The sequence below is a fragment of the Eschrichtius robustus genome, chromosome 2 (genome assembly GCF_028021215.1).
Source record: "Eschrichtius robustus isolate mEscRob2 chromosome 2, mEscRob2.pri, whole genome shotgun sequence".
In the NCBI taxonomy this organism is placed as follows: Eukaryota; Metazoa; Chordata; class Mammalia; order Artiodactyla; family Eschrichtiidae; genus Eschrichtius; species Eschrichtius robustus.
Genome location: NC_090825.1, coordinates 160951948 through 160978361, shown reverse-complemented (window position 1 = coordinate 160978361; position 26414 = coordinate 160951948). Strand labels below are relative to the sequence as shown.

Sequence of the window (26414 nt, the reverse complement as noted above, 5' to 3'; positions counted from 1 at the left end):
GTGGGCCACTGTTCACCTACGCCCCAGGCAGGAATAGATCACCAAGAAACAGTCCACATGACACTGAAGCACAGACAAGACAAAGTGCAGTTTTTAAAAGGAAGATTTATTCAACAAGTTTCACTTAGCGCAATACACCTAAAAGGAAAATCACAATACAATGAAAAGATTTAAATCAAGGCCTCAGAATTTCATATGAACACCAAGACCAAAATCCTGAAGTACTGGTATTGCGTCTCAAATTTTCCCCATTAACTTAAAAAAAAGCTTAAACTTACGTGCCATAGAGGTTATTAAATGAAACTAGAATTAACAAACATGCCAAATGTTTCACTTTTAATTGCAGACACAGCTATATTGAGTTTTACAAAAAAGCATGTCTTTCAACAATGCATCCAACAGTGTTCAATGTAATGTGGTGTAAGCAACATTTAACATAATTCAACTGCTTTAACCTAAATACACCTACTGCTTAAGTACATCCTACAATATAACTAACGTGAGAAAAGCTGAAAATTATTTAACAGTAATAGATTACTCAACCTAGTTACATCCTAAATGAATGTTTGTGTTCAAAAATACTGAACCTTAAGTCTTTAAAACAATCCTGATTTCCACTTAGAGTAAGCATAAATCACAAGCTTGTATTGCAAAACTGTTAAAACTTAAGTTTTGTTTTTCTCTTAAAAAATGTTGACCAAGAGTCAGTGATCAGGATCAATTACATTCCCCATCCACCACTCATACTGGACATGCTAGACATCCCTCCCATTCCGTTCACTCCCATAGATGCTCGGCTTCCACTATTGTAGTAGCTGCTGTTCACTGCTCCTTGGCTGCCTGCAAAGAGATCAATTTGACAAGTCAGGATAAGTATCAGATTATCAGTCAACTAAAATATAGCATTCCAAGAAAAAGTTTAAAAAGTATACGAGTACAAATGGCTGCTGTCCAAGTGGCGAGAAGCATGTTTGGGAAAAGGGACTCCCGACGCCAAACAAATCTCAATTAACCCCTTTTCTCTGCAGTACCAACTTGCCAGACTCTTGTGCTACCATTTAATTGGATGCTTCAGGATCAACGTGGAAAATTAAGTTTAAAGGAAAACTAGTGTTTTTCAAAAATTGCAAAATTACTTCATGTTGTTTTTAAAGCTAAACAAAGCATTTTAAAAAAAAAAATTTACCATAAACATTCACAATGTGTCCATCGAATGGCATGTATGAATAGGGAGCACAGGGGCAATCTCTTGCTTTTCCTATTCATGGCGGGCAGGAAGTGAGACGACGAAGTTGGACTAAAGGCAACTCACTGTGCCCAAAATGGCAGCCTCCATGGAGTTAAATCAGAGCCATTGACTGCTATAGAAAGTGTTACTACAACATATCAGTATTTGCTATTGGGAATTTTAAATTATACTTTTTGAGAAAATATTTACCTATGCAATGTTTGATTGAAAATCACTGGAGTTTTCCTGTAAAACTTGGTCTGCAAAAGGATTTTGTAGGGTAAGACTATAATACCAAAATCACCATTCTTTAGACCAATTGAAAAAATTAATTAATAAAATCAATCCTAGGTTAACTGACTAGTAAATACGGTCCTAAACCCAACCACCATTCTATTATTTAAAATTCTCCCTCCATCTAAAATGGATTTATTGCTAACAAAAAAACAGAAAAAGTGAACAATTTTATTTAATGTTTTAACAAATGGAGGCAGATGTTTTCTGGCTCGACATTATTCAAAGTTGCAATAATGACTATTTTGAATTCATACAATACTTCCCCCTCCCAATGATTGATTCTGAAAGTTAAGCTATTTGAACAGTTATATTAGGATCAAGAGCATACATTTAATAACCCAATTTCACCATAAAGGAGCCTGAATATTCCCAACTAAAGAAACCTGCCTGAAACTTATTCAAGTATATAAAAAAACACACTTACCATATCCACTCATGCTGCTCTGGCCGCCATAGCCGCCTCCATAACCACCACTCAGCTGCTGGCTGGCTGGGCCGCCATAACTGGACTGGTTTGCTGTTAAGTTAAGAGAACATTAGAACCTTGTTCCGTATGTAATGTGGTACCTGGTGGTACCGGGCTTGTAATTCTAAATCTATTATTCCAGTCTTGATCTTACATCACTATATATAACCCTCTGTGCCTCCTTCTGCCTATTGTCTATGACCAGACTACCTTTCTATCCATCATTTGAGCTAGTCAAACGGTTATAAACCACAAGGCCAACAGCATACACATCAGCAGTACTGAATCCACGTTTCCGTTAAGTAGAGGCATTTTGACAAGACCTTATGAAAATGCTTAACTGGATTTAGTGGGATTTTCCCCCATAATTTGATATATTAAGGGTAGGTCAATACACAGGTATCACTAAACACCTGATTATGCCCCAAAATTTATTTTGATCCTGTGCTTTTTGCTAAATATTACTTTTAGATTTATACTTCATATACAATTCAACTAGTTTCTTTCTGTAGTCCCCTCCCCCAAAAGTACTTCAAACTAATTTGTTATCTAACAGTTTTATTTAACTCACAAGGATTTAAGGCACACGTACTATTCAAATCAAAACTTTTCTTTGCCTAAATTATGCTAAACTCCTTATATATAAATTAACTTAACTTATATAATTGACTTATATAGATATAAATGTTTTGGTTTTTAAAAAAACTAACGATATTTACACAAGCCCATGCCTCCCATCATTTGGCTACCATAAGCACCACCGCTTGCTCCTGCTGTAGAATTCAAGAAGAGTTCTACATATCTGTGTTCTGAAATGAGAGAAAAGGCATACAAGGTTAGCTTAAAAAAAAGACACTAAAGTGATATTTACACAAACCCATGCCTCCTAGCATTTGGCTACCGTAAGCACCACCGCTTGCTCCTGCTGTAGAATTCAAGAAGAGTTCTACATATCTGTGTTCTGAAATGAGAAAAAAAAAGTTGAAAATGTTTGTTGGTGAAATAAAAGGATAAGCACTTTTAGTTCTTTTAAGTAGATCTGTGAACTATAAATACTTTTAGTAAAAAAAAATTCTAGCTGCTTCTTTCAGCTGATTTACTTCATGCAAGTTTCAAAAAGCAATCTTAAACATTCATCTAAATTGCTTTAAGTTTGTCAATTAAGCATATACCTTAGTCAGTGTTATCACAAATTCTTTTTAATCATACTAACTTTCAAAATCCACGCACTTTTTAAACATCCCATAGAACCCTATTATTGAATTACAGATTTTTCTCATCCTTACTATTCCTTTATCATAATCATTAGTCACACAACTACCTATAAAGAGACCTGAAGATCCTTAAATCACACTTACGCATATTTGCTTTGTCTTTTGACATAGCTGCCACAGCATCTTCATGAGTTGCAAACTCGACGTCTGCTTCGCCAGTTACTCTGCCATCGGGACCAATTTCAATATGTACTCTCACAGGGTTGAGTGGTGAAAAAAACTAAATGTAAGGTATTTCAGAGAATCAAGTCAAATACTGTTACAGAAAACAGAATTTTAACATGCTGCTTCACTTAAGTAGAATAAGAACCATGTTTTTACTGTTATACTGAAATATACAACTTACGAATTTAATCTACACTTACATTATAAATGTCGTTCTCAGTAGCTCTGTAAGGTAATCCCCGCATGTGTACACAGTGTCCTGTCGTGCTCTGGAAAGTAGAGCCACCATCCCCGTATCTGTGATCTGACATTCCTGAAAAACAATAATTGAGGTCTAGATGAACAAGAGTTAAGTATCCCTCAGATGAGAAATTCAATTCTTACCTTACCTCTTCCAAATCTATCTGACCCAAATCCATAGCCATCATTATAGCCATTATAATCATCATAGCCTCCATAACCTGAAAGGCAAGAAGTACAATCACTAAATGAAAAGTCACATAAAGAACAGACCTCGTGACACCTGCGCAATACACATACCTCCACCATAAGCACCACGCCTCATCCTTTCAAAGCCAGCTCCTCTTCCAATGCTGTTATACCCTCTGCCAGCCCCAGGTCTGTCATAGGGACCTGGCCGCTGCATGGCCATAAGTTTTCGTGGTGGATCATAGTGAGTTCTAACTTCAGCTCGACTGCTCTTAAAGATTTCGATATACCTAAAGCATTGTTCATGAGGAAAGGGAGTGGGGAAGGGAGAGAAAACATTAGTTCATTTCATACAGGTATTCAGTTACACAAGAAAACAATGTAGTCATAGCCATGAAACTGACTAATATTTAAAGCCAGATTTCTTATATTTGTATAGGCAATGACCAGAAATTCACTCAATTTTAAGATTTAATGTAAACTTTATAGAAAAAAAATTCACTCCTCTGAGGCAGAGCCCAACCTTAGGGGTAGAGAGGAGTACTGTAAATAAATGTCTTAGGAGGGAAAGAATTCCACTCAACTTTCAACATTTCATGTCTTAATAATAAATCCATTGGCATCATGTATAGCAAGTGAGCTAAAAAGCCAGTCTCCACCAACAGTCTAGCCCACACTACACATTTCCTTCTGCCAATAAATACCCCAGCCTATGCTTTTAGTAGGAATCAGCATAGGTAAGCGCATGCTTCAATGAAAAATAGTCACAAGCAAAGAGAATAAAACCTTTTGTGACAATTTCTTGAAAGCTATGCTTATTAATACATATGCAGAAAACATTTATACAGCAAGAAAGTTTGTTGCATTTCAACTTTAAAAACAAGATCAGAAAGTATCACATTTTCTTATGGTAATATTAATTTACTAGGTGGAATTATTACAGCTAAAGCCAGGTTTGCATTAACATTTTTAAAACCATAGTCTCTCAACTCCAGCGACTGGGGTTAACGAGGAATCCTACAAAATTGTAAAGCAGACCAAATTAACTGGGGACAATTTCAAAACCTAAAATTTAATCTGAAAGCACTATGGGACTTTGACATAGGAAAAGTTTGAAAACTGTGGCAAAACATCAAATAATTGGGACTAGGTAGGAATCAGATTTTCTTCCTTGATTCTAAGCAGAGAGAATATGGATTTAATTGTTTACCATAAGAAAAGTGACAAATCCAACCAACCATCCATCCCCACCTGTGCCCTATTCTTTCCTTGTGTTTCTTTAGAGCCTTTTCAGCTATTTCCTGTGAAGCAAACTGCACGAAGGCCTCCCCCGTACTCCTCCCCTGGAAGTCCACCGGCAATGTTATCCCATTTGGCACGATTTCCAACCCTTCAACCCAAGGACAAATAACCCCAGTAGGGGGGCAATATTAACATCACAAGCCCAGAAATGATTCTTCTTATAGCTTTAAATACACCAGAATTTTAACTTTAGGTGAACGGTATGCTTTCAACAAGTACTCTTTAAATATTCATTGCAGTAATATGAAGTTCCATTATAACAAACTATTAACTCAATTCTTAACACACCCCATGACATGGTAAGAAAAAACTTGCTGAACACAGGATGCATTAAGAATTCAACAATTAAGAACACTTATTTATCTATGCAACTTAATGTTGAAAATTATACAAGAATTTAACAAATTTTCAAGCATTAAAGACAACAGTTTTACTAAATTCAAGATACACCTTTTACCTCATTTCATATTGCAATGTTTTAAAGTTAGTGGAACTTCAGTTTTAAGAAATTACATATTTAAACATTTAATATACAAATTGAAACATTGTTTAGTCATATAATTGACAAACATACAATCTAAGCTTTCAACAAACAACTGATCTAACACAGCACAATCATGCACTCTTATGCTCTAATAGTAGTAAGATTCACTTCTGGAAATTCCGTCTATGAAAAATCCTTTCCGTGGAAACATTCCCAAGCTTACAAAAAGGACTTAAAGCACTTTCCTAGAAGATATGAAATTATGTTCATATTTAACGATGTTGACAGATAGCATTCAATTCTCACCAATTTAGACAAAAACAATAAAAACAGACTTGATTGCAAAAATTCTGGCAAAATATTAGGACTTGATATGCATCTAGTTAAGTCAAGATTTTAACACATACTACACTAAACCATGAAAGGATTTCTTGTTAATTCCAGTTTATCACAACATGAATATTAAGCAACAGTATTTAAAATATATGCTCTAACATTCTGCTAAACATTCAAATACTTTAGGCCCAAAACAATTTCAAAACACTTTCTGTACTTCAGATACTAAGACTACATTCAACCTACACTTATATTAGATTGACTTTCAGTAAGTTTAATTCCCTGGCTAAACCAATTGTTTCCGTAAGTTTTTTTTTGTATAAACAGAATGAGATGATTAGAGAATTTCTGGTCCCATGACCCAGTGTCTCTTACAACATAGACACTTGCCATAAATTACAACAACCTAACATACTAATCTAATGTTAAGGGATCTTACCTTTAACTTGAAGTACTGAGCTGTACAGCAATGTGAGGAAAGTAGTTAAGTTGTTGAGGACAATCCTCAAAGATCTACTCTGAACTACAATACTAAATATAGGCAGTTAGCATTTTGGAAGTACTTAATTAATCCACCTTTAAGATGGGCTTAAATTATTTGAAGGTCTCCAGGAAGAAGAAAACATTAATTCATCTGCATATACTCACAACCTGTTTAAATATCTAAGCTACTCAACTTAAGGTCTATTCAATCACATGTTGCCAGAGGCTAGCCAGAACTCACTGCTCAGCAACAAACAGGACTACATACCTGAGAAGAACTGAACAATTTCTTCCTTGCTACATCCAAAGGGGAGTCCTCTAAGCCGTACAAAGCCATCATTGGCCGTGTCAGGACTATTTGGACCAGTATGCTTCAACACCCAATCCATTTCAACGTTGTTTGACTTGAATACTGAAAGAGGTGCTTAGAATTAGTCAACTTTGGAAAGTTAGAAAACCAAGTTCAGACTTCCTGGGTCTTTAGATAATCTAGGTAGAGCTGCCATAAACTCTTAGATGACCATTTCCATGCGGTCAAATACCTAAAATTCAGAAGGGGTAAGATAGATTTCTATTTGTTTAATGTTTTATTTACTGTTACTAGGGCAATGTAAATCAAACCTTCAACATATCTGTGTCCCATAGTTTCTCTGTCTTTTTTCAGGGCCAATTTGACTTCATCTTCTGATTCAAGTTCAACAAAAGCCTCGCCACTCGGTCTGCCTTCTCTGGTGTAGATGAAACGAATACCTTGAGCCCCATTTTGAATTTTGCAGTCTGGAAAGAAAACAACCGTTAATACAGAATTTAAAACTAAAAACCACCTCTGGGTGATGAAATGCCTATACACACCCCCACTACAAAGCAGACATTTGCAAAGCCTAAAATGAGCAAGGTATTACTAACTCCTAGGGTGTCTCTTTCAGTAATTAAGCAGTTTTCCTCTCATGACCAAACTTTCTTATTCCCTAGCTATATTCCCAATCCATCAAGAAAATTCAGTATTCAAAGCACTTTCTTAATGAAGTTATCTCCAAGTCCTCACTATTCAAGTGTCCATTAATCATCCTTTTTATAACTCCTCAGTAAACTTTTAAGTCTGGACCTTGTGATTTTATGGCATTTTCTGAATAAATGTAGTTTGGAGTTTTGATTTCGGGTATCTGACAGTTTTACCTTACTAGCAGCAACATTACAATTTCTTGCTCGAATCCGAATTGCAGGGCCAATACTCACCTGAAAGGGGATCAATGTTACCAAGCTAAAATGCTCCAAGTTGCACAGCTGAAGCCAAACCCAGTCTTGCCCACTGCAAGGTGGCTTCCAGTGTACTTGGTTCTTGTTTTACAGGTCGTTTTCCGTTACACACGCTAAATTCAGATAGTAAGTCAATACTACAAATATCCTTCCAAAACCTGTAAATTTCTCCCAAATGTATCTTTCAATCTAATCTTACACTAATAATGAGAACAAGGACATTTGGCAGACATTATTCAGGAAACCTACATACTGGGGAAAAAACTACATAGGCAAGAAAACTTTCCTGGGCTTCAGTGTCCTCAACTGTAAAGTGAGCCAGATCAAGAACTATGAGAAATAGCTCTTCAGTTACAAAATCTTGATGAGGGAAATTGTCTGAAATTAAGAAATGACATTTTATCTTTCCAAAGTAGAATGCCCCTTTTCAAATAAACGCCAAAACTGGAGAGGTGTTATATTTGTTCAGCTGCTGGGCAAAGTTATCAAGATTGAAGGGGAAATCCCATCTTTCCCCATTTATCCTTTCTAAAAGACATCCACAGACTGACTAGTACTTAAAGTAAAAAAAAAAAAAAATCCGCCAGAGGGGCCGCATTCCCCCAAGAGGGCCGGGCGGGCGGGGCTTTCGCAATTTCCATTGCGTAACAGCGGTCGGCCGGGCGCGAGCAGGACAGCGGGAACCGCAGCCGCCCGCGCCCCACCAGGGGGCGCCCTGGGCTCGGCACCCCCCACCCCGCCGCCGCCGCCGCCGCCGCCGCCTCCCCGCCCGCCCTGAAGCCCGGGCTGAACTCCCGCCTCCGCTTCAGACTCACCAGAAAAAAACCGCTGCACTTCGTCGGCCGAGCAAGACCAAGGCAAGCCCCGGACCTTCACCACGAATCCCTCCCCGCCTTCGGTGCCCAACATCATCGTCTCTTACGGGGTCCTGGCGTAGAAACAGCCTGCAAGACGAAGATGAGGATCAGACCTAAGAAATATTAAAATTAATCAGCCCTCCAATCTCGAAACGCCCTGCCGGCCCGCGGCGCCTCCGTATAGGTCGAGCCCGTGCGGACGTTCCGACCCAGACGACTCCAACACCGAACGCCCAGTTGGCCAGCGGCCGGGTCCCCGAAGCCGCTCTGCGCACCAGGTACCAGTGCCCCAAGCCGAGGGGGCACCCGGCCTAGCGCCAGCGTGGAGGCAAGGAAATGGCGGCGACCGCTTCCGCTCCGCCTCCTCAGACATCTCACACAATAGAGTCGGCGCGGCCTGCAGGCCTCAGCGGCCCTGCCACGACTCGGCGAACCATTCCTGGTGTCTAACGGCAGCCCGCACCTTGCTAAAGCCCCCGCAGCCTCTACAGAGACCTTGGGACAAGCAATCCTCGCAAAACTGGCATCGCCGGGGGCCGCTAGGTGGTAAATACGGAACACCAAACACTCACCTGCAAACACAACTTCGGCGCGGCTGCGAAGAAATGGCTAGCAGGCGCCTGCGCAACCTAAATAAGGCCCTTTGAACAAGCTCTGCGCACGCGCAGCTAGGTGCCCGCACCGCCCCCTTGCGTCACACAGAGCTCGGGCGCATGCGTAATATTATGAGCCGGCCCACCTCCCGCCAGTAAATTATTAGACGCATGCGTATTTGGGTCAGCCCCGCCCACCTCCTTAAACCCGCCGTGCTTTTTTGCGCCTGCGCCTTACCGCGATTATTCGAGCCTTAGCGGTTTGAGTTCCACGCGCATGCGTCTTCCTTCAAACCGTTCGCTCGACTTACCCGCCAGAAGGGGGAGGGGTATGGCGGCAATTAGTTCCTTACAGGAACCGTACCGGGCTCTGGGTTGTGATGAGGTGTCCCTAGCCTATTATCCGCAGTCCTAGCTGACCTGAAAGTACAAGAGCTCCCCTCCCTCGCGCCGCCTATACTCCTTTTCTCCCTAGAGCCATCCCATGACAAACTGGGGGCTGCGGGACTGCATACTTCCTGCACCCGAAGCCACCCCCGCGGCGCCGGGAGCATGTCCAAATCCTTCGTGCCGCCACTGCCCCTTACCTGCCGCCGTTGGGCCTGGGGCCCGGACCCCAGTCCCGTACCCCGCTTTTGCCCTAACGAACTCCCACCCTGCGACCCCCGCTGCCTCGCCCCGGGGTCGGCCGGCTGGGTGCTCGCACGAGAGGGGGGCGCCGGCTGCGCGTCCCGTCGCGCCTCGTGAGCGCAGGGTGAGCCGCCGGTGCACGACGGACTTCGCTCTCCCGAGCAGGTTCCCCCTTAATTCTCCCAAAGCTAAGTAGATACCGTTATGTCCATTCCCCAGGTGGAGGCGTTCAGTTCGGCAAGACTCCAGGGTCACCCCATGTGCGCATATGGACCGAGACTAGTGATGTTCGTGATTTCCAGCAGCACTGCGGAAACTGGGACCATTCCCGTAGCCTTCCAGTCCTCCCCTTGTGTGATGCCGGCTGTCCTCCCCACCTCGCCCTGGTGAACACATGCAATAAACACAGGGGTACCACAGCGAAGGCCTCTCTGAGTGCCACCACGGGAAGATGCAAGTAAAGCACGTTTTCGCCCCTACAATGGTCTAGAGGTCGTATCCGGTTTCAACAGGTTTGAGAAAACTGGAGAGGACATCAATGGAACAGGGAGAAGATGATCCAAGATAAGATCCCAGAGGTAGGCGAGGCCCGATGCTGAAAGGCCATTTAGGCCTTGGCAAGGGTGATAACTCCAAGCACACGAGAAGGCTTTGGCAGGTCTTCAGCAGGGCACAATAGGACCTGTTTGAAAAGGAAAACTCTGTTGCTGGTTGTGAAGGGGACTCAGACGGGACAAGCATGGTGAATGATGCTCCTTGCTCTCAATTGCAAAAAGAGCTAGAGGAAATAGAGGGCATTTCGGCTGAAGTCACCAAGATGTGGGATTCCCAAGTCTTCCAGATTGAAGGTCTATCTCTGAGTGATTCAAAAGCAAGAACAGTTTTTGCTCTTGGGTGCTATCTCTCCAGGACATCACTAGGATATCTCTCAACGTTTCTTAATAGGTTACAGCATTTGAGAGCTCTGGTCTAATTAAATGACTTAAGAAGGGAGTTCCCTGGCGGTCCAGTGGTTGGGATGCCACGCCGAGGGCCTGGGTTCCATCCCTGTTCAGGGAACTAGGATTCCGGAAACCGCAGGGCAAGGGCAAAAAAAAAAAAAAAAAGACCTAAGAACACTAGTTTCTGATTAGATGAGGGAAAAACCCTGATCCCCTTGGTAGTGCATTATAAAATCATGTTTTCGGGAATTCCCTTGTAGTCCAGTGGTTAGGACTTGGCGCTTTCGCTGCCGTCGCCTGGGTTGAATCCCTGGTCCTGGAACTAAGATCCCGCAAGCTGCGCGGCCAAAAAAAACCCTAAAAAGATACACAGTATATCATGTTTTCGCCTTTTAACAACACGGCTACACTTCTAAGATTTGTTTGTTTTTTGGCAGCCTGGCTCGCGGGATCTTAGTTCCCCGACCAGGGATCGAACCCGTGCCCTCAGCAGTGAAAGTGCAGAGTCCTAACCACTGGACCGCCAGGGAAGTACCTAAGATGTTTATTTTTCCTAAAGTTTTCTAGGATTTTCTTCCATAATAAGTAGATGTAATGTATAATCATCATAGAAATATTAGATCATTTCCTCAGGATAGATTTCTAGGAGTAAAATTATTAAATGAAAGAATCTGAATATTTTTAGGGCTACTTATAGTAAAAGGTTATCGCACTTGACAACACTCTCAGCAGCAGGTGAGGGCTCCGTATCCCTTTGTTTTGCTGGCATTGAAATTTTCCTTTCCTCTAATCTTTGCTAATTTAATACTGAGAAAAACCATATCTCTAATTTGCATGTTTGATTATTAGTAAAATAGAATAAATTATATACAATTAATGCTGATTCCCTCATATAAATTGTCAGTTCAGCTTCTTTCTCCAGTGCTTTTTTGGTCTTTATTAAGACTATTACCTTGGCCATAATTGCCCCAAACATTTTTCTGTCTGATTACCTTTTAATTGTTGTTGTTTTTAATGTTTAGACATACAGAGGTTTTTCATTTTGGGGAAGTCAAAGCCATGGATACTTTGAGTTTGTCTTTAAGCTTAGCAAGCCCTTTCCTATACAGAGATGAAGCACATTTATTCATTATCTTTTTCACCAATTATAAAGCACATTTTTTTCAGTTTAACCTCTCAAAATAGGGATGTGCCTTAAGAACCAGTGGCGCGTCCTAGTTTAATTGGCGGAATTTTTTTATAAGTGGTACATAAAACATGGTGTGTCTTAAAATTGATGACCTTGGGACATCCCTGGTGGTCCAGTGGTAAAGAATCTGCCTTCCAATGCAGGGGACGCGGGTTTGATCCCTGGTCAGGGAACTAAGGTCCCACATGCCACAGGGCAGCTAAGCCTGCACACCACAAGTAGGGAACAAAGATCCAACAAGCCACGTGGCTCTGCCACAAAAAAAGTAATGACCACTAAAAAGAGTCATAATACAGCTGGAAAGAATGCAGGGAAGTGCCATGCCCATTGGACTGTAAATCGGTACACTAGAGGGCTACTGGCAATGTATATTCAGGGTCTTAAAAATATGCATTACCTTGGACCCATACATTCCACATCTACTTTTGCACAGATTTAAATTTTTAAGAATGTTCATCACAGCGTGAAATAGGTAAATTTTAAAAGCAACTTAAATGTCTACTGGTGTATTGAATAAATTATAGTACAACTTTATCATGCATTGTCACCGGGGTCAATATAGCCTCCCAAAGAGGCAAAATTGGTTCTTGATTGTGGGGAGAAGAGTGAATACATCTAGGCTATTACAATGGTTTTTAGCCACAGTACCTAAAAAGATATACAGTATATCTATGCTATTAACATTTCACATGGGGGAGAATTAGGAAAAAAATTGTCTGAAAAGGTTCCTTTGGGTGACAATCATAGGAAAAAAAAGTTGAGAAAAACTGATCTATATAATGCAATACTTTGCAGTTTTTAAAAATGGTGACTAGAATTATATTTTTGGAAAGATGTTTACAATATTTGTTGAGTAAAAAAAAAAACAATGAAACAATAATTATTATGCATTATTATGAAGCAATAATACAGTATGGCTCAACTTCCTGGAAATATAATTACACACATGCATAAAGAAAAATACATATATGGAAAAAATATATGTATAATCTTATACATATATAAAAAAACTTTTTTTTCTTCTCTGTATTTTCTCTTTCTTCTTTTTCTTTCTTCTTTTTTTTTTTTTTTTTTTTTTTGGCCATACACCACTCGCGGGATCTTAGTTCCCCAGCCAGGGATTGGGCCCCTGTGCCCTGCAGTGGAAGCGCGGGTTCTTAAGCCCTGGACTGCCAGGGAACTCACTCTTCTCTGTATTTTAAATTGTTTTAATGCTGAACACATTACTTGTAGCTATAAAACTTTAAAATTTTCTGAGTAGTAAGGATTGAGAACGTTTGAATGTGAGTTTCCTCCCATCATCCTAGCACCGCTGCATCAGCTGCCTTTGGATCGTGCTGAGGACCGGGGAACCCCACTTTGAAGCTGGAGACTGGAAGCATAGCGACGGTGGCTCAGTGGTTAGAACCTGGGTACAGAGTCCCAAAGCCATCCCAACCCGGTGCAGCATGGCTCGGCCCTTTCAGCTACATAATCATGGTTGTCTTAAATAAGAGCTCCTCCGACGCCTGGTGAGGGCTCCGAAACCATTTAAACCGCTCAGTGTGAATTCTGATATGTACTTTTCCTAAGTGCGATAGAAAAACAAAGGCGTCCCCACAGCCAGCCCAGCGTCGCAGCTGAGGGGAGGGGCTGGCGCTCCTGATGGAGTGAGGTCAGCTGCTGGGGTGGCCTGGAAAGGGGATCCTAACACGCCCTCTTCTGTTCTCTGAGCGCATCTCCTTTAGGCAGAATGTGAGAACCATTGGTTTTGAACCTTCAAGGTACTGGCCCTGATTTCCCAAAGCTTCAGCTGGGACACTCACTGTGGTTGAATCCTTCGGCCATGTGTTCAAAATGTACTGATGACTAATGTCATTACTTACCTTATAAAATGTTTTATTTATTTATTTTTGGATCTGTTGGGTCTTCGTTGCTGCGCGTGGGCTTTCTCTAGTTGCGTCGAGCGGGGGCTACTCTTTGTTGAGGTGCGTGGGCTTCTCATTGCAGTGGCTTTTCTTGTTGAGGAGCATGGGCTCTAGGCGCGCGGGCTTCAGTAGTTGTGACATGTGGGTTCAGTAGTTGTGGCACGTGGGCTTAGTTGCTCCGCGGCATGTGGGATCTTTCTGGAGGAGGGATCAAACCCGTGTCCCCGGCATTGGCAGGCAGATTCTTAACCACTGCGCCACCAGGGAAGCCCCATTTTGACCATTTTTAAGCATACAGTTCAGTGGTATTAAGTACATTTACAATGTTGTGCAAATATTTCCACTCTCCATCTCTAGAACTTTTTCATCTTCCCCAACTGAAACTCTGTACCATTTAAACACTTAACTCCCCAGTCCTGCTCCCCCAGACCCTGGTAACCTCTATTCTACTATCTGTCTCTAGGAATTTGCCTATTCTAGTACCTGATATAAGTGGACTCATACAATAATTGTCCTTTTGTGTATGGTTTATTTAACATAATGTTTTCAAGGTCTATCCACGTCCTCAGTTTCCTTCCTTTTAAAGCTGAATAACATTCTGTTGTATGTATATAATACGTTTTGCTTACCCATTAATTCATTAATGGGTTGGTTCCACCTTTTAGCTATTGTAAATAGTGCTGCTTTGAACTTTGGTGTGCAACTATCTGTTTGATTTCCTGCTTTCCATTCTTTCAGCCTGTATGGAAAACATTTTGGCAGTTCTTCAAAAAGTTAAACATAGAATTACCATATGATTTAGCAATTCCATTCCTAGATATGTACCTTAACTATTTTACATTCCTCCCAGCAATTCACGCGGCTTCCAAGTCTTTCCTCATCATCACCAACACTTGCTATTTTCTGGCTTTGTTTTTGTTTTTTGACAGTAGCTGTCCTAAAAAGTGTGAAGCAGTATCTCACTGTGGTTTTGATTTGCATTTCCCTAATGATTAGAGACATTGAGCATTTTTTTCATGTGCTTATTGGCCATTTGTATATCTCATTTGGAGAATGTCTATTCATGTCCTTTGTCTATATTTGAATTGGGTTGTTTGTTTTTTTGTTGTTGAGTTTTAGGGGTTCTTTATATACTCTGGATATTAATCCCCTATCAGATATATGATTTGCAAATATTTTCTCTCACTCTGTGGGTTGCCCCTTACATTTTTGAGTCTTTGCAATTTCATTCTCCTTTTGGAAGCTTCCTTTACCCACTGCTTACTAGCTTTCACATATGCATTCTATTCATGAATTCACTCACCCAACAAATGTTCCAGTACAATTCCTACGCCATGCTCTGGGATGAGCCCTAGAGGCATGATCACAGGAGAAAATATCCCTGCCCTAGGAACTTCCAATCTAGAGGGGGAGATGAACAAAAAATTAAGAAATATGCAGTTCAGTCCATGACTACAGATTTTGGCAAGTGCTGTGCAGGAGCCCCTAATGTAATTTGGGGGATGAGAAAGTTTCTGGAAAGTGGCACTTAAACTGGGATTTGACAGGTGACACGGCCTGGTTAGAAGAGAGTGATTTGGCAGAGGGGAGGCTTTGAGGCTGGGAGACTCCAAGGCAGGAGTGGCAGCCCCAAGGCCAGATGGGCAGGGAGGGGTTGCTTCTACCTGCAGAAGGAAACCACTGAAGGGTCAAGGTGCACAGTGGCACGACCCAATTTATATCCTTCAAAGATTATTCTTGCTTCTGTGCTGGGAATAGTTTCATAAGGAATCCTCCTTCCTCCCCCCACCCCATATGACATTCACCACACCCTACCTTGTACCCATGGGCACCACTCTGGCCCAGGTTCCATCATCCCTCTGTCATCTGATGAATGTAGTTGATCTCCCTGGCTATACTCTTGGCATTTGTCTGGTCACCCTCAACACAGTCAGAATGATTTTTTTTCCTGCCAACAGCTTTTCTGAGATATAATTCACATACCATACAATTTTTTTTTAGTATATTCACAGAGTTGTCCAACCATCACATTCTAAGTTTAGAACATTTTCATCACCCCATAAAGAAACCCCATAACCGTTATCCAGAGTCATCTTTCAAAACTGCAAATCATATCATGTAACCCCCCTGCTTTAAATCCTCGGTGGCTCTCACTGCACTTCAAGTTAAGTCCTTTCTTTGCTGTGGTCTTCAGGGTCCTGCATGATGTGATGCTGTGTACCTCTCCAGAACCTCATTACTTTTCCACCCCCTTTTTTACTCCGCAGCCACACTGACCTCCTTTCTGCTCTTTTCCACCTGTAGGCCTTTGCAGATGGTGTCTCCTCTGCCTGGAGCTCTCTCCCCAAATGCTCATCCTCACTAGCTCCTTCAGGTCTTTCTCTATCAAATTCCTCTATTCAGTTCCTTCACAGTGTTTCTGCACTCTGTGATTATCTTATTTATTTATGTAATTACTTTTTATTGCCTGTTCCCCACACTAGGATGTTGGTTATATTGCTAACACTGGATGGAGTGCCTGGCGTGTAGTAGGTATGAACAAGTAAGTGTTGGATGAGAGATGGATTAGGGAGAGGAGGCAGAAGGACATGTGAAGGTCAGTGCACTGGAGCAGGTGAAGATGGGGAGAGCTGCAGGCAGGCAGAAAGGAAGGGGCATGTCAGTAGATCCATTTTAAACATGTTAAATTTGAAATGCCTCCAAGATATCCAAGTGGAGATGTCATATAAGCAGCTGGCGTTTTTTGAGTTTAAAGCCAAAAAGAGTAATCTAAGCCGGATATAAAATCTGGATGTCACAGGATACAGATGATATTTAAAACCTTAGGAATGAATAAAGGGGCTGACCTTTGAGAAGAGGCTCTTAGAGATTCCAACACAAGGTATCACACACATTACAGATTGGAAGTTTGTGACAATGAAAGAATGAGTGAATGAATGGGAGAAAACAGCAAAGGAGGCTGAAAGGGAGTGGCCAGAAAGATGGGCAAACCTAGGAGTCATTAGGGTAACAAAGGAAAAAAAGGACAGGGTTTCAGGTGAAACAGTGTGGTCAACAGCATCAAATTATGGTGAGAGGACTCAGAAGATAGAGGAACCGAGGCCCCAGAATTTAGGTCTCTGGTGCCTTTAGCAAGAGCAGTTTAGGTTGAGCAGAAAGGGTGGAAGCAAGACTAGAAATGCAGAGAAGATTGAGGGCAAATGCAATACCAGCCTACACTTCTTAGAACCTAATATAATAAACGTGTGTTGATTTAAGACACTAAATTTGTGGTAATTTTTTATAGCAGTATCAGGAAACTAATACAGGGTTTAGTCCAGGAAATAAAAAGGATCGTTCATTTTCTTGCAAATTAAGAAGAAAAATCATATGATTACCAATATCCATAAACACTCACTAGATAGAATTGATGGATAGATCTCTATCCCTAATAAAATCATAAGTTAAATAGGAATAGAAGTAAAATACTTAAATATGAAAATACTATTTATCAAAACCCAAAAGTATACAAAAAAAAAAACAAACCCAAAAGTATAAAGCAAACTAAATGGAAATATCAAAGTCGTTTCCACTAAAATCCAGATCAAGACAAGGATGCCCACTACTTCTTAAGACTGTGTTGGAGAGTCTAGCTATACCGTGCAATTAGAGCTGGTTTAAATGATTTTAAAGTTCAATTGGAAGAACAAATGCCTGAGTAGATCCCAGAACACCGTGAATAGAAGAATGGTAGTGGAGTGGAACTAGCCAAGAAACGGACAAGAAGAATTCAGAAATAGCTGCAGATATACGTTGGAAATTAACATATGGCTAAGACGGCATTACTGTTGAATGGAAAAAGGTGATTAATTTGATGACTGGTGCTGACATCATTGGCCATGATTATGGGGAAAAGAAACAAAAGCTGGGCTCCAACCCAGTCTTTCTCAACTAGGGGGGACTTTACCCCCAACAGACATCTGGCAATGTCTGGTGACATTTTGGTCGTCACAACTGGAGGGTGCTATTGCATGTAATGAGTAGAGGCCAGGGATGCCGCTAAACATCCTACAGTGCACAGGATAGTCCCCCACACCAAAGAATTATCTGACTCCAAATGTCAGTAGTGCCGTGGTTTAGAAACCTTGCTCTGAAATAACACAAAACACCAAAATACTTTTCTAACGTGTTAAAGATTTCATACTAAATATTTAAATATAAAAACCAGATAGCAGAAGAAAAAAACAAGCATATTTATAAAACTTTGGGGTGGAAAATCCTCCCTAAGTCTGGAAACCAAAAAGCCAAAAAAAAAGATACATTTGACTGCATGCAAATTTTTAGTTTTCCTAGTAGAAGATAAAATATATAAACCAATGATAGGCTGAGAAAATATTTCTAAAATATGTGAAAGACAAAAATTCAAAAGCCCTAAGTCAAAAGTACCTACAATTTCTAACAGACCAATAAGAAAACAGGATATGTAAATGGTCTAAAGCTTACGAATAGGGGTTCAACCTAACAAGTGGTCAGAGAAATGCAGAGTAAAGCAGCAGCAGGATTGGCTAAAATTAAAGAACGATTTGTGTCCACAATCCCTTATCCCCAATCCAAAATTCATAAAGTCCTGGAAACCAGAAAGATGGTAAATTTGAGGCCAGTTCATTTAGCAGCAAGATTTAACCTGAGGTAATATGAGGCTCTTTGCAGCATTGACTCGTCTTGCTTGGTGAGAATATTTCTTATATTCTGCTACAAAACCATTAATTAATGAGTTTGATTAGGAGATACTGATTCAGAGCCTGCTGGGAGTGTCATAGAATTTCCTAAAATCCAAAAAATTCTGCATTCTGAAACATATGTGAGGATTTTGAATAAGAGCTTATAGATCTGTAATCTCCAGGGCTGGCAAGGATGCAGAGTAAGAGAAGCATGCACTGACTGATTTTCAAATATTAAAACAACCTTGCATCCCTGGGATAAATCCTACTTGGTCATAATGTGTTATATTTTTATATAATGTTGGATTTGATTTGCTAATATTTTATAAGGATATTTAAGTCTGTATTCATGAGGGCTATTGGTCTGCAATTTTCTCTTTGTAATGACTTCATAGGTTTCTGTCCTAGGTAATGCTGGCCTCAGAAAAAGAGTTTCTTCAGTGTTCCTCACTACTCTATTTTCTGCAAGTGTTTGTATGAGATTGGTGTTTATTTCTACTTTAATAAAATTGACCAGTGAAATCATCTGAGCCTGGATTTTTCTTTGGGAGAATGTTTGGATAACAAAATCAGTTTCTTAACCTGTGTCTCTTTTTAAAAACAAGCCCCAAGGCAAATACCTCCCCTGTCTCTCTCCATAGTCACAACTTGGTCACATTCTCAGCCCCAACCAACCAAGGGCGGGAAAATGGCTCTGCCATAATTGGCTTAGACAAGTCAGGATTTATCCCTGAACCAGGATAAGGGGCACCTTCTCCAAGGGTGGAACCCAAACCGTCACAATTCTGTAGGCAAAGAAGCAGGGAATAGAGATAATGCAGGCAACCCTGTGTCTGCTACAGAATGAGAAGGGGGAAAGGAAGAAAAATTGAATGACTGAGGAATTACCCCAAAGACTAAATTAAATCCAGAGAGACTGTCACCATTAAAGAGCAAGTTTGCTCAGTTTCCCTCTAGTAGGAATGGGGCTCAGAAAAAGATGTGCTTGGATTTGAGGATACTTTGACCTGCCATCCATTGTTCAAGAATGAATTCTGTATTCTCAGGGCTCACAGTCTCAAGGGAAATAATCTGCTGGCTTTCTAGTTTGTACTGTTTTGTTTCAGAAAGGATTTAGAATGCATTAGTCGAGATGTGCTAGGTTATCCTGCAATAACAACCCAAAATATCAGTGGCTCAACACAGAAAAGTTGATTTCTCATTGCTCATACTACATGTCCATCTTAGATCGGGGGTTCTGCTCCATTTTGCCTCTTTTAAGGACTTAGGCTGAGGGAGCCTCCACCATCCAGAACCACCACTCTGGCCCTTAGAGGCTCTGCCCAGAAATGACACGTATACTTCTACCAACAGTTCATTAACCAAATAAGTCACATGGACAAACCTTTCCTCAGGAGGCCAATGTAAACATAAAAGAACAAAGAGTCTCGCCCAACATCCAGTTATAAAAAGGGTTAAGTCACAACCCACTGCAGTCGCCCACCAACAGTGTGCACTGAGGAGAATTCAGGATGGAGAAAAATAGGGTGAAGAATTCTGTGTCTTGGATATATGGCTCCTAGACAGTTAAGATGCATATCTAAGGAGGAATTTCAATGACCCCGGATTCTTGCATCTTCCCATACATAGAAAAGCACTAAAATTCTTAACTTGAGAACTTCCCTGGTTGTCCAGTGGTTAAGACTCCCCCACTCCCAAAGCAGGGGGCCCGGGTTCAATCCCTGGTCAAGGAACTAGATCCCACATGCATGCCACAACTAAGAGTTCAAATGCCACAACTAAGAGCCCGCGTGATTCAACTAAATATCCCATGTGCCACAACTAAGACCTGGTGCAGCCAAATAAATAAATAAATAAGTTTTTTTTAAAAAAGATGTATGCATGACTATATTTCCCAGTCAAAAATCTCATATATATACTAGTTCCTCCCCTACCTCTTCTGAGAAGCTCCTCAGAGCTGTCTGAGAGGCTATCTCCCAGGCTATAGTCCTCAGTAAGGGTCCCTAAATAAAACTGAAACTCACTGTTTTTGTATGGTGGGGTTTTTTTTTTTTTTCCCAGTTGACACCAGGAATGAAATCTTATGAGCCTGGAAAGAGAAGAACCAGAAGTATCAATGAACAATTAGTATGACCACCCTAGGTGGGATGTCTGTGTTTATAAACACGCATGGAAGAGGAAATGCCTCTTGCAGTAAAAACAGAGCATGTGCTTGGTGGCATTGCTAAGTTTCATTTAGCCTTTGAACCATTCACCTCAGTCAATACCCTGTCCTAATCAATCAATCAGTCAGGAGACAAGGCAGCATCCCCAGAGAGCATGGCCTTGTCAATAACAGCCACATTACACTAAAGCCCTTGTATTTCTCACTTTCCATACCCTCCCCGCTGGGTTTTCCCCATTCAGGGCTAAGTCTCCCAACTGATAAGACTCTAGTATTTTGGCCTACAATTTGATAAATAATTATTTTAGTGTTGAGTTACTTCTGAGTCACATGAGTCTGAGAAATGTAAGACTTCCCTATGACCCTGGGCTACTATAAAAGAAAAGCGAAGCCCATGGTCAGGCCCAAGGGCTACGCAAAGTCACTTGGAGTGGTATGACAGGGAGTGGGTCAGGTGTTTCCAGTTAAGCAGAGGCACCAATGTTTGAGGGCTAGTCACAAGCTGGGGGGCCACGGTTGGGAAAGACTAGAGGGAGGTTATGAAAGTTCAGGCAGTTGGGTTCAATGACTATCTCAGGGCCAGACCTCATTGCTGGGTACTTCACCATCTCTGTCTCATTGGGGCCTCTCAACAATCCCAAGTCTCCAAGAAACAGGCTCAGAGATGTGCATAGTCAGAGATCCAGTGAGTGGGTGGAGTGGAACTAGACTCCAGGACACGTCCAAAGCCTGTGCCCCTTCCTCCACTCCAAGCAGTGGGAGAGCCAAGGGCACCTGGCCAAAAGGAACATTTGAGGAGTTGTGAGCTCCTGTGAAGAAGGTGCGACTACACTCCAGGACTGCTGTGAGGGAGAAGTCTCGGGCCTCTGGTGGACCCCAGGAAGAGGAGTCGCCCAGAATCTCAAAGAAGTTTCAGGAGCAGCAACGTGCAAACCAATCCAGAGCCCTACCCAGAGCCGGAAAGGTGCCGCCCCTCTAGGAGGCCGAAGCCACTCCAGAATCCATGTAACCAGCAGGGGGTGCCCCATCCCCACGCTCCCACCCAAAGCCTGAAGCTAGGCTGGGCCTGGGGACTTGATTCAGCCCAGGGAAGTCCTTTCCCTGTTAGTGCATTGAAAATGGTTGGAAACTATTATCCCTGGTTACCATTGTGGAATTGCACTGGGTTAGGATAAGGACCCCTGCTCCTTAAATACTAAACATACTGTTTGACACATTTATAAGCTTGTATCATTTTGATAGAGTGTATGTTCTATATCTGACTTGGCCTGGGTGCCCCTGAAAACAGAGCCTATGGGGTATTGATTTAGCAGGTGACCATAAGGAATGTGAGCAGTAGAGGAGGAAGCACCAAAATAACCCCTCATTACCAAACTGGTCTCTGCACTCAGTCCCCCAGGACATTCTGGGGCACATCATGAAATGTCTCCATACCATCCTGCTGGGAAGGAGAAAAGGAATTTATCCATTGGCTCCTGACCCCCTCTTCCAGCACAGGTCTAAAGGGAGCTTCTGTCCAGTTGTACCTGTGTAAAGCCTGCCCAGGAAGTTCTCCCAGTGGGGGCTGGAATAAAGGTGAGCAAGGGTAAGAGAGTCTGAAGAGATGCACATGCGCTCAGAACCCCACCTGAGAAAGGGACCTAAAGGAAGCAAGAAGACCCTAAGGGAACCACTCACAATAACTACCAAGCTCTTCATCTCAGGGCCCTTTATACTAGGGGGAAGTTGGTGTGCGTTTGGAATAGATTCCGGGAAGTGGGATTGCCTGGCTAAAGGGTAAAGGCACATGCAATCTTACTACATGTCAAATCTTCATACCCAGCAGGTTGTACCATTTTTGCATTTTCCCCAACAATTCATGTGAGTGCCAGCTTCCCCACAGCCTTGCCAAAGAAATATGTTGGAAAAACTTGGGTTTTTGCTGATCTGACAGGTGAGAAATGACATCTTAGTACACTTTCATTTTGTATTTCTGTTATTATGAGCAAGATTGAGCACCCAGCTTACGCACAAGGATTTTCATGGCACTAGGCTCTTCATTGCAATATTAGCTAATTACAGGAAATACAAAACCACAATGAGAGATCACCTCACACCCATTAGGATAATGACTATTAAACAAAGCAAAAACAGAAAATAGCAAGTATTGGTGAGGATGTGGAGAAATTGGAGCCCTTGTACAGTGTTGGTGGGAATGTAAAATCATACAACCACTGTGAAAAACAGTATGGTAGTTCCTTTAAAACTTTAGCATGGGATTACCATATGATCCAGCAATTCCACTGGGTATGCACCCTAAAGAATTAGAAGCAGAGTTTCAAAGAGATATTTGCACACCCATGTTCACAGCAGCATTATTCACAATAGCCGAAAGGTGGAAGCAACCCACATATCCATTGACAGATGAATGGATAAACAAAATGTGGTGCAGCCATACAATGGAATATTATTCAACCTTAAAAAACAAGGAAATTCTTACACATGCTACAACATAGACAAATCTTGAGGATATTGTGCTGCGTGAAATCAGCCAGTCACGAAAGGACAAATACTATATATGAGGTACTTAGTCAAATTCATAGAAACAGAAAGTAGAATTACCAAGGGCTGGGGATCGGTGGGAGGGAGAAATGGAGAGTCGTCTAATGGGTACAGAATTTCAGTTTCGCAAGATGAAAAGAGTTCTGGAAATGGATGGTGGTTACGGTTGCACAAGAAGGTGAATGTACTTCATGCCACTGAATTGTACACTTAAAATTGGTTAAGATGATAAATTTTACATGTATTTCATCACAATTTTAAAAGGGACAAGAAACAATCCAAACATTGAATACATAGTGAAATAGATTGTGCTACACTCACAGCTATACATTGCAGCTATAAAAAGGAATAAGGAGTATCTCTATGTCCTGCTGAGGTGCGACCTGCAGGATATGTCTGTCATTCAGTGAAGAAAGTAAGGGTGTTGGACTGTAACCCACAGGACTGCAAGCCTTGTAATTGCCCAGCTGTGAGACTAAAGAAAGAGCCCAGAGACATCAACAATTTATTGGATAGGGAATCTTACAAGTCTGAAGCAGAGTCCTGGAGTGGCACCCCACTGTGGGTGGCAGATGGCAGGCAAGACAGGGCAGCAATCTTCACTCCTGGCCGGGGGAAGGAGGATACCATTTATAAGGGGGAGTTGACGTTAGGTTGGCTCATCAGTTACCAGGGAAACCAGTGGATGGGGCAAGGGGCAAGCACTAGGCAGTTACTAATGAAGCCCTATGATTAAGCGGATTGGATAGTCATGTGAGTAGGATGCATGCGAAGCAGGGACTGGTCGAGGAGGGAATGTACAGAGAGCAAGAGAACAGCCATCTTGAGTGGCCTGACCATACAAAAGGGTTTACAGGTTTTACTGTATGCTGCAGTAACCAAGAAAGGGAGGAAATGCAAATATATGTGCTTTATATTTTTCAATAGAAACAATTTAAAATTTTAATATAAACATTTACCTAGGTGGGGAGGAATGATCAGGGTAGAAGGCACAGGGGTGAAGCTAGACATATCTGTAAACACCTTGCTTCATGGTTTTTTCTCTGGAAACACGTAAATGTGTGCACAATTTTTTCTTTTTAGAAGTTTATTTATTTATTTATTTATTTATTTATTTATTTATTTATTTTTATATTTGGCTGTGTTGGGTCTTCATTTCTGTGCGAGGGCTTTCTCTAGTTGCGGCGAGCGGGGGCCACTCTTCATCGCAGTGCGCGGGCCTCTCACTATCGCGGCCTCTCCTGTTGCGGAGCACAGGCTCCAGACAGGCAGGCTCAGTAGCTGTGGCTCACAGGCTTAGTTGCTCCGCGGCATGTGGGATCCTCCCAGACCAGGGCTCGAACCCGTGTCCCCTGCATTGGCAGGCAGATTCTCAACCACTGCACCACCAGGGAAGCCCCCACAATTTTTTTTTTTAAATTTAATCAATATAGAGTTAGTTGAATTGATTTCTCTGCAGTCTTAGTAAGCGTAGCGTGAGAGGGGTATGGATGGTAATTTTTGAGATTTCTTCCACTAGGGTGGGTATAAAAAAAACACAGAAAATAACAAGTATTGATGAGAATGTGGAGAAATTGGAGCTCATACACTACTGGTGGGAATGTAAAATGACTGCTTTGGAAAATAGCCTGACTTCCTCAAAAATGTAAACACCGAATTAGCATATCCAAGAGACATGAAAACACACGTCCACACAAAGGCTTGTACACAAATGTTCATAGCAGCTTTATTTATAATAGCCAAAAACTAGGAACAACCCAAATTTCTACCAAAAGGTGAGTAGATAAACAAATTGTGGTGTTTCCATACAATGGAAATGACGTATACAACAACATAGATGAATCTCAAAATAATAATGCAGAGCAAAAGAAACTAGGGTTTTGTTTTTGTTTTTGTTTTTTAGTACATACTGAATAATTCCATTTGCAGAAATTTCTAAAAAAATGAAAACTAATCTATAATGACAAAAAGTAGATCAGTGTTGTCCTGGGGCAGGGGTAGGAGGGAAGAATTACTAAGGAACACAAGGAACTTTTGGGGGTGATGAATATGTTCATTACTTGATTGTGTTGTTGGTTGCATGGGTATATACATAACTCAAAACTCATCCAATTATACACTTTAAGTATGTGCAATTAATTGTTTACAAAAAATGGATGAGATAATAAACAATACTTAAAAATTTAAAAACAATGGATGTTGTAAGTTTTGGGAGGACATCTATCTAATTAGAAATTTATTTCTTTTTTTAAAATTTATTTATTTATTTTATTTATTTTTGGCTGCGTTGGGCCTTCGTTGCTGCGCACGGGCTTTCTCTAAGTTGCGGCGAGCGGGGGCTACTCTTCGTTGCGGTGTGCGGGCTTCTCATTGCAGTGGTTTCTCTTGTCTCGGAGCACAGGCTCTTAGGCGCGCGGGCTTCAGTAGTTGTGGCACACGGGCTTAGTTGTCCCGCGGCATGTGGTATCTTCCTGGACCAGGGCTCGAACCCGTGTCCCCTGCATTGGCAGGCGGATTCTTAACCACTACACCACCAGGAAAGTCCTGTTCTTTTTTGTCTGTAGTTTGTTTGCTTGAAAATCAGGAGCCAAATAATGTCCATGCATTGTAACTAGCTGATATATCTCTTAAGTCTCTTTATAGGTCTGCTCACGGCTCGAGGGTTAGGCTCCACTCTCCCACCTGCCTTTCACTTCTTAGGCTACACACAGGCCGTACCCCAAGCCATTGACTGGCCTTGTGCTTTCTCTCTGGAGAGCTGTGGGACCGCTGGTATGACCCAGGACATGGATCTCAAGAGTCCAAACCCACCCCCGGCCCCTGCTGAATGCACAGAGGCCCCATGACCCTGCTTCCCTTACTTCATGTCAGCTCTGGCTGATTAGAGCTAGGTTGGACATAGACCAGTTAAAACAGACTGAGTATTTGAAGATACTGATACTACAGTTTTATTAAACTTTTGTAGGTGCAATATATTAGGAGAGGACAGAAAGCAGCAGACACACCACTGGCATTGGCTCCCAAGGGGGCAGGAGCCAATGCTCCTGAACTGTGCCCCAGAGGCATCTGGTGCTGGTCCCAGCCCTAGGCCACTCCTGCTCCCAGGATCCCAGGCAAGGCCCCCTTCCTCCCTGTCAGCACTGTTCCTGGTGACCAAGCAGGCTCTGTGGA

At 41.8% G+C, this 26414-nt stretch overlaps 1 protein-coding gene across 12 annotated transcripts; it reads right to left on the bottom strand.

Moving 5' to 3' along the window:
• Positions 1-85: 85 nt before the first annotated feature.
• Positions 86-9257, bottom strand: HNRNPH1 (heterogeneous nuclear ribonucleoprotein H1). Of its 12 annotated transcripts, none has more exons than XM_068536525.1 (14): positions 9151-9257; positions 8537-8665; positions 7086-7241; positions 6733-6876; positions 5111-5249; positions 3971-4149; positions 3820-3891; positions 3631-3764; positions 3350-3485; positions 2893-2952; positions 2711-2800; positions 1950-2042; positions 1439-1488; positions 86-840 (listed from the first exon to the last, which is right to left on the bottom strand). In XM_068536525.1, exons 2-13 carry the CDS (start codon positions 8631-8633, stop codon positions 1439-1441), a joined length of 1350 nt encoding a protein of 449 aa, XP_068392626.1. In that variant the 5' UTR covers positions 8634-8665; positions 9151-9257; the 3' UTR covers positions 86-840. The 12 variants fall into 12 exon arrangements, with proteins under 12 accessions (XP_068392626.1, XP_068392629.1, XP_068392628.1 ...); XM_068536528.1 differs by having other exon boundaries at positions 2741-2800; XM_068536527.1 differs by having other exon boundaries at positions 3631-3743.
• Between the last annotated feature and the right edge of the window lie 17157 nt (positions 9258-26414).

Excerpts from the sequence above, each read along its gene's own strand:
- HNRNPH1 (XM_068536520.1), bottom strand. The coding sequence starts at position 8,633 with ATGATGTTGGGCACCGAAGGCGGGGAGGGATTCGTGGTGAAGGTCCGG. Across the intron at positions 4,150-5,110 it reads AAGGAAAGAATAGGGCACAG|GTATATCGAAATCTTTAAGA; the intron begins GTGGGGATGGAT and ends ACAATGCTTTAG. Across the intron at positions 3,892-3,970 it reads GCGTGGTGCTTATGGTGGAG|GTTATGGAGGCTATGATGAT; the intron begins GTATGTGTATTG and ends CTTGCCTTTCAG.